The sequence below is a fragment of the Caenorhabditis briggsae genome (assembly GCF_000004555.2).
Source record: "Caenorhabditis briggsae complete genome, chrIV, whole genome shotgun sequence".
Taxonomy (NCBI): Eukaryota; Metazoa; Nematoda; class Chromadorea; order Rhabditida; family Rhabditidae; genus Caenorhabditis; species Caenorhabditis briggsae.
In genome coordinates, this window is record NC_013487.2 from 14,560,811 (window position 1) to 14,568,315 (window position 7,505).

Here is a 7,505-nt window from a genome sequence, read left to right on the forward strand (position 1 = left end):
CACAAAAACTGAACTTTCAATTTGTGAGATTGTGAACTTTCAAATGAGCTCAAACCCGCTGCAAATCGGTCGGCTTTGAAAATTTGCCTAAACACGCGACGCACGACCGCAACGCACCAGAAATTTCGAATCTCACCGACTCATGGCGTGTTTGGGCTTATATTGAAGTTCTCAGTATGTTGAATTTGAATTTTTACATGGAAAAAAGGAATTCACAAGTTTTGAGCTTCAAAATGAGCCTAAACACGGCTAGAATTGAAATTTCAATTTTCAAAAAGTGGTCCATAAAACGCTTTAACATGTCTTAACCAACACAAAAACGTAATATTTCAATTTGTTTGCTTGTGAGCTTCACAATGACCCCAAACACGCCGCAAATCGGTCACCTCTGATTTTCGCTCAAACACGCGACGCACGACCGCGACGCACCCGAAATTTCGAATCTCGCCGAATCATGGCGTAATCGGGCTTATTTTGAAGCTCTCGGCGTGCTGAATTCAACCTTTGAGATGAAAAACCAAAGTTCGCAAATTCTGATCTTCAAAATAAGCTTAAACATAGCTGTTATTGCCGAATTTTGAAAGTATTAGGTTGGCGGGAAAGTCTTTGTCACTCTGTTTGTTTAATCACTGTTCTCGTATATGGAGGCTGTGTATGATATCGACTCTAGTGAATAACAAGGTGATAAGAACCTTCCATATAAACAAGTCCCCATTTCCTTCCCTGCTCCTCATCTGTAATTGAAACGATATGTTTGTTCCCACTGCTATTCACATCAGACATGTTTTGATTTACCTCTTCCTATCTCACACCACGATGAAGGATTCGGAAACTTTCTTGAAGAATGTGTACAACACACATGCCCCTCACTACAATACTATTCGCAATTGGTTCCATCGTTTCGAAAAAGATGACTTCTCGCTCGATGAAAAGGATCGCTCTGGGAGACCCCGTGAGTTGGATTTGGACAAGCTGAAGCACGCATTGCAATCGGATCCATTTCAATCTAGCCGTGAACTAGCTGTCACATTCGGAGTTCACCATAGCACAGTCCTTGAAGGTTTGAAGTCTCTTGGAATGAGAAAACTTTTTGGTCGATTCATACCTCATCACCTGACTCAAGCCAACCTTGACCGCCGAGTCGACGATTCGATTACTCTTCTCACTCTCCACGCGGGCGATCGATGGCTGGACCGGCTAATAACCGGAGATGAGAAGTGGGTCTTCTACGATAATCACCACAGGAAATCCCAGTGGGTTGGAGAAGGAGAGAGCCCACAGGATGTCCCCAAACCCGACCTTCATCCGAAAAAAGTTATGCTCTCTGTGTGGTGGGGAGTGGACGGCCCCATCTACTGGGAACTTCTGCCCGAGGGCAAAACAATAACTGGAGACCTCTACAATACTCAACTACGAAACCTCAAGAAAGCAGTCGACCGTTCGGCCCTGAAAGACAAGAAAGTGTACTATCAACATGATAACGCTCGCCCACATGTTTAGAAACAAGTGAAGCAGGAGCTGATGGGATATGGATGGAATGTTCTCCCTCACCCCCCGTATTCTCCTGATCTTGCTCCTTCCGACTATTGGTTATTTGGCGATATGACACGTGCCTTCGAAGGAAGAAGCTTCAATTCCCGTGGAGCGGTCGAAGCGGCACTCAAACAATACTTTGCCTCACGCCCGGCTGGATTCTACCGCAATGGAATCCATAAATTGAGGGAACGTTGGAGACATGTTGTTGATAATGATGGACAATATAATTAATTATTCGGTTATTTTTTCTTTGAGAAATAAACTATTGAAAAAGTGACAAAGACTTTCCCGCCAACCTAATAGTTTGGACTCATTTTGAAGCTCTTAACCTGGGCAAATCACTTGATGACATCTCAAAACTATTATATATATTTTTCAGGAAGAAATTCGCTTTTTGATGTGCCCAGAAATGATAGTTTCCATGTTGCTATTTGATCGAATGGAACCGGATGAAGCGATTTCGATTGTTGGCGCACAAGTTTTTAGTTCCTATCAGGGTTACTGTAAGTTGATTGAATTTGGCAACCGGACGTTTTAGAACGGTTCTAAAACGTCACGTTTGCGAAAATCCGAAAAAAAAACATTTTTCTGAAAATTTTCAGCCGGAAAACTGAAATGGAAGATTATGGAACCATTGGATGCCCTCTCAAACAATCCCTTGTATCGTGATGAATTCGGACGTCTTCAAACAGAAGCTCTAGCAATAAATGCCATAAAATTCTTTGGAAGACAATCCAAAAATTTGGAACAACAGCTGGAAGAAAATAATATAAGAAAAGAGCTCATCAAGTGTGGAATTGCATTCTGTGCTCAAAATCAACAATCAGATTACGGTAGTTTTGACAAAATTCCGATTGTTAGTGGATGGTGGGGATGTGGAGCCTACAATGGGAATAAACCATTGAAATGTGAGTTTCTTTCTTTTTTTAAAGGTATAACTTGCTTCGCGATCGGAGACTCCCGATTTTTGTTTGGACCATAAACCGTTCAAAAATGTTCCAATCAACTCAAGACTAGAATTTTCAGATTTGTGAGCTTGTGAGCTTCAAAATAATCCCAAACACGATCGAAATTGGTTAATTTTCATTTTCGCCAAAAACACGCGACGCACGACCGCGACGCACCCGAAATTCCGAATCTCACCGAATCATAGCGTGTTCAGGATCACTTTAAAGCTCTTAGTGTGCTGAACTCAAATATAGCTAAAAACGAGAATTCGTAATTTCTGAGCTTCAGAATGAGCTCAAGCATGCCTATTTTTGTTCCATTTTCGCATCCTAACTCAAGCTTGATTATCTCGATTCCTGTGAGAGATATCAAAAAGTAATCAACTGATAAAATGTTTATCATAATATCACCAACATTTTATTAATTGACACTTTTTCAAAACCTCTTACAGTAACCGAGATAAGTGATCTCAAAAAACTAAACCATAATTTTCAGTCCTCATCCAACTAATGGCTGCTTCAATCGCCGGACGTCCTCTACAGTTCTGTATTTTTGGGGATACGGTAATGGGAAATAAATGTAGACAAATGAAACGCAGACTTGAAATGGACAATGTTACTGTTGGTTGGTTTTTTTTTAAGTTTTGAAAAATTTTGAAATTTAAAATTTTCAGGCCAACTCTACAAATTGCTTCTGGAAATTCCAAAAATTGAAATTTACGACGAGATGCATGTATTCGATTCGTTGGAAGAGATTTGTGCAAAAATTGTAAAAATCGGGGAATTTGAAAACATTTTTTGAGTTTTTTTTTTTGAGAACTTCATTCAAGAGAATTTTAAAGAAATTTAAGAAAAAATTATTAAATAAAAACTATTTGTTCCTCTATTTTTGTTTGATTTTGAAACAGAAAATTTTTTAAACTTTTCTAGGTCACAAATTTTCAGAGCCGAATTTGTTTAGACCATAAAACGTTTCAAAATGTACTAATTGACACAAAAACTAAATTTTCGAACTTGTGAGATGTTCAGCTTCAAAATAAGCCCAAACACGCTGCAAATCGTTGATTTTGATTTTTCGCCTAAACACACGCGACGCACGACCGCGACGCACCCGAAATTTTGAATCTTACCGAATCATGGCGTGTTTGGGCTCATTTTGAAGCTCTAGAAGTGCTGAATCCAATTTTCACACTGAAAATTAACAATTGCAAGTTCTGAGCTTCAAAACGAGCTGAAGCACTAACTTTTTTGGGATTTTCTAGGTCAACTCTTTATTATTTGAACAAATGGTATTTGATCTCTGTGTTACAAGGCAGGTGCAGCCATAGAGAGACACGCAATACAATTTATTGCCCTTTCCCTATAGTGTTACCGATGACGTCACAATGACCGTAGTGCGCAACATGTGCAGACGGTCCTTCTTCACATGACGTAACGGTGGGCGGAGCCTAAGGCCGACGGCCACTAGCCTTCCCCTTCTCCTCCTCTTCATTCCTGTCTCAATGACGACCTTCTGAATGGACGTCTCCGTTTTTTATTGATTTTTACTGAAATTTCTATATTCCTCTATGTATTGTTCTGGACGTATTCTGTTTCTGTTAAAATCAAATTGATGTCTGTAACAATTCCTGTAACCTTCCTTCGCGTCGCCGCCGACCAAGTCACAGGACGAACTTCTCAACTGCCGTTGTCGCTACAGGACCCGGAGCTTCAAAGTCGCCGTCGACAATATTCATGTTGATTCAAGGTGAGTAAAAGGGTGGCAATCGAGAATGATTCCAGTAAACACTCTAATAGAACGCCATTCCTAACTTTAAAATTTGATTTTTTCCGGTCTGAAGCTCAGAACGAACTTGCGAATTTTGATTTTCAATGTGTCGATTTGAATTCAGTACACTGAGAGCCAAAAAATGAGCCGAAACACGCTATGATTCGGTGAGATTCGAAATTTCGGGTGCGTCGCGGTCGTGCGTCGCGTTTTTTGGGCGAAAATTCAAAGTGAACCAATTTGCAGCGTATTTGGGCTCATTTTGGAGCTCACAATCTTGCAAATCCGAAAATTTGGTTTCTGTGTTAATTGTAAAATTTAGAACTGCTTTAAAAAATGAACAAATATTAATAAGAAATATTCATATTTTCAGAAAGCTATCGGATTCAGCCGTATTCTTCTTTGGGATCGGATTCCGATGTATCTGCTAAGGACATTGAATTATGCGTTCCTGCTATCCGTCCTGTAGACCATATGAATAAATATGGTATTTGTCAGAATGTCATAATTGCAGTAATTCATATATTATGCATTATGGAAAAAGTTTTTGAAAGCATAAGAAAAGCAATAACTTTATCGTTTCTCAATGGCGCAGACTCACTTTCGTTTTTGGGAATTCATGGATGCATCAATAAAAAGCAGAAAGATGTCATTGAGATCGTAGAGAATTGCTCGAAATATGTCAATAATATAAGCAACACCAAAGATATAGTGGAACATGTTTTCGAAAACGTAAGTCGCTACTATAATAAAAAATTTGTATTAACATAAAAATAATTGTTTGTTTCAGGCGCTCCCGTCAGATATTTCGGCTTTATTTACACGAGAAGCAAAAATAGAAGAAAAATGCCTGAATTGTAAAAATTCTACTGTTTTCTATAAAAATCGACGAATTGTGTGGCTTTCTCAACCGAATGCTGAACAAGACGATAAAAAGAAGAATATTGTCAAAGCCTTATCAAAAAAATTCCATTCATTCACTCAACTGGCTGATCAATGCAACTACCGTAACCCAGATCAAACCATATGTAGTGGCAAAAAAGCGGAACGAAGTTCAGTGGGATATGGAGAGTTCAAATCGCCGTATTTAGTAGTTGGAAATGAAGACGGAACAAATTGGTCATATAAAGCCAAAGGAAATGATCCAATTGAAATTGATTCATCCCGATTTTTATTGATTGGTGCAATATCAATAGGAAGAACGGCAAAAGATGAAGTGGAAGCGTGGTACAAGTGTCCAGATTCCGGATGGATCTATTCAAATTCAACTACTGGTCAACTACTTTTTAAAATTATCATTATTATGCAATTCGCTATATGTCATATTCTTAATAAATTTTGCTATTTTCGTTTTACCAAAAAACCCAAAAAATTTGATCTTGAGCTCATTTTGAAGCTCAAAACTTGCGAATTCTTTTTTTCAGTGTCACAATTTGAACTCAGCACACCGAGAGCTTTAAAATAAGACCAAACACGCTATGATCCGGTTAGATTCAAAATTTCGGGTGCGTCGCGGTCGTGCGTCGCGTGTTTGAGCGAAAATCAGAGGTGACCGATTTCCGGCGTGTTTGGGGTCATTGTGAAGCTCACAATCTCACAAATTTGAAAATCTGGTTTTCGTGTCAATTAGGCTAACATTTGCAGAATTTCAGACAATTTTCAAAAAATAAAGCGAAAATAGTCATGTTTGAGCTCATTTTAAAGCTCGGAATTTGAGAATTTTGATTTTCAAAGTCAAAAATTGAGTTCAGCACGTTGAGAGCTTTAAAACGAACCCAAACACGCCATGATTCGGTGAGTTTTGAAATTTTGGACGCGTCGCGGTCGTGCGTCGCGTGTTCTGGGTGAATAGCAAAAATCAACCGATTAGCACCGTGTTTGGGCTCGAACAAAAATAGACATGTTTGAGCTCATTTTGAAGCTTAAAATGCGATAATTCTGGTATTTCACACTGAAATTTGAATTCAGTGCACCGAAAGTGTTATATATTTAGAAGATTTATTATAGCCGGTAATTATCAGAGAATATTATAAGAATATGTAGACGGGGACAAGGTTTAGTTAGAAGACAGGGTGACAAGGGGAGTCTCGATTAGCTGAAAAACAAGACAAGAGACAGGAAGTGCACGTGGCAACGAGCCACGTGGCATGAAGGGGGTTACATAGAAACTAGGTCACTGGGTCATGCAATTATTATTATTTATACGACTCTTGTCGTAACAGAAAGCTTTAAATTAAATCCAAACACGTTATGGTTCAATGAGGTTTAAAATTTCGGGTGCGTCGCTGTCGTGCGCCGCGTGTTTCGGGCAAAAATCGAACTTAACCGAGTTGTGTCGTGTTTGGACTTGTTTCAAAGCTCAGAATCTCAGAAATCTGAAAATTTTGTTTTTGTGTCAAATGGGGCCATTTTGAAGAGTTTTATGGTCCAAATAAATATTGCTTTGGGAAATTTGAAACTTCAATTTTAATCATGTTTGGCTTCATTTTTATCGGAATATTAAATATTTTATTTTTCTCGGTACAAAAAAAACAAGAAAAAGGTGTGAGATCGCCAGGAAATTGAAGTTAGGTGCAGCAGCTTATTGATTTCCACGTAACACTCTTCTTCTGAATCTAGCATACATCTCAATAAGTATCGAGTGGTTGTAGAAGCAAACAGAATCCTTCAGCCTGAAAATTTTATTAATCAGAAACCAAGGAACGTCTCCAGAAGACTTCAAAATCAAAATTTCGAAAAAAGAATAGTTCGGGCATCAACTAAGACACACTTCTGACCTATCTGTCAAGTTTCAGTTCAATCGGTTAACTTTGAGTGGGTGATAAGGCGCGCGACATACCTACGCATATACAGAATCTGGTGAATGTTATTAGTAAAATGATGACTCACTTTTCATAACAGTTGAGACATCTCACTATTATGCCAAAAGTCCCCAGAACAAATGCATTGGCTTGCACTTTTCGTGTGCATTCTCGAATTGGCGCGCAGATGGGCACCAGCACATCTTTCTCGAATTTCTCCCAATTTGAGCCGTCCACGCCTACCGAATTCAGCCTATTTCCAAGCATTGAAAGCGGCTTCATCACCAAATTGCACTCTTTTGCAAATTCGAATTCGAGCTGACATCTAGCGTGGCATCTTGCACCGATTGCCAATGTGAGCTCATCGAACTTGTTGTCCTCCGTCGGAATGTTCTTCTCTTGCATATCCAAAGCCATTGATTCAAGTGGAACGTCAGGGCTGTAGCTTTTCAT

The 7,505-nt window shown here is 39.1% G+C and overlaps 2 protein-coding genes across 2 annotated transcripts in view; one reads left to right on the forward strand and one right to left on the reverse strand.

The window, feature by feature from the left end:
• Positions 1 to 3,110, forward strand: part of Cbr-pme-3 — a gene marked incomplete at both ends in the record, with an annotated part of 17,938 nt that extends 14,828 nt beyond the window's left edge. The window contains 1 exon segment of the mRNA XM_002647095.1: positions 2,980 to 3,110. Coding sequence (XP_002647141.1) covers positions 2,980 to 3,110 — 131 coding nt within the window.
• A 3,722-nt stretch (positions 3,111 to 6,832) lies between these two features.
• Positions 6,833 to 7,505, reverse strand: CBG16446 (the record flags this gene model as incomplete). The annotated part of the gene is made up of 2 exons (XM_002647097.1): positions 6,833 to 6,923; positions 7,141 to 7,505. The coding sequence occupies 2 exons, from the start codon at positions 7,503 to 7,505 to the stop codon at positions 6,833 to 6,835; spliced, it is 456 nt and encodes a 151-aa protein (XP_002647143.1).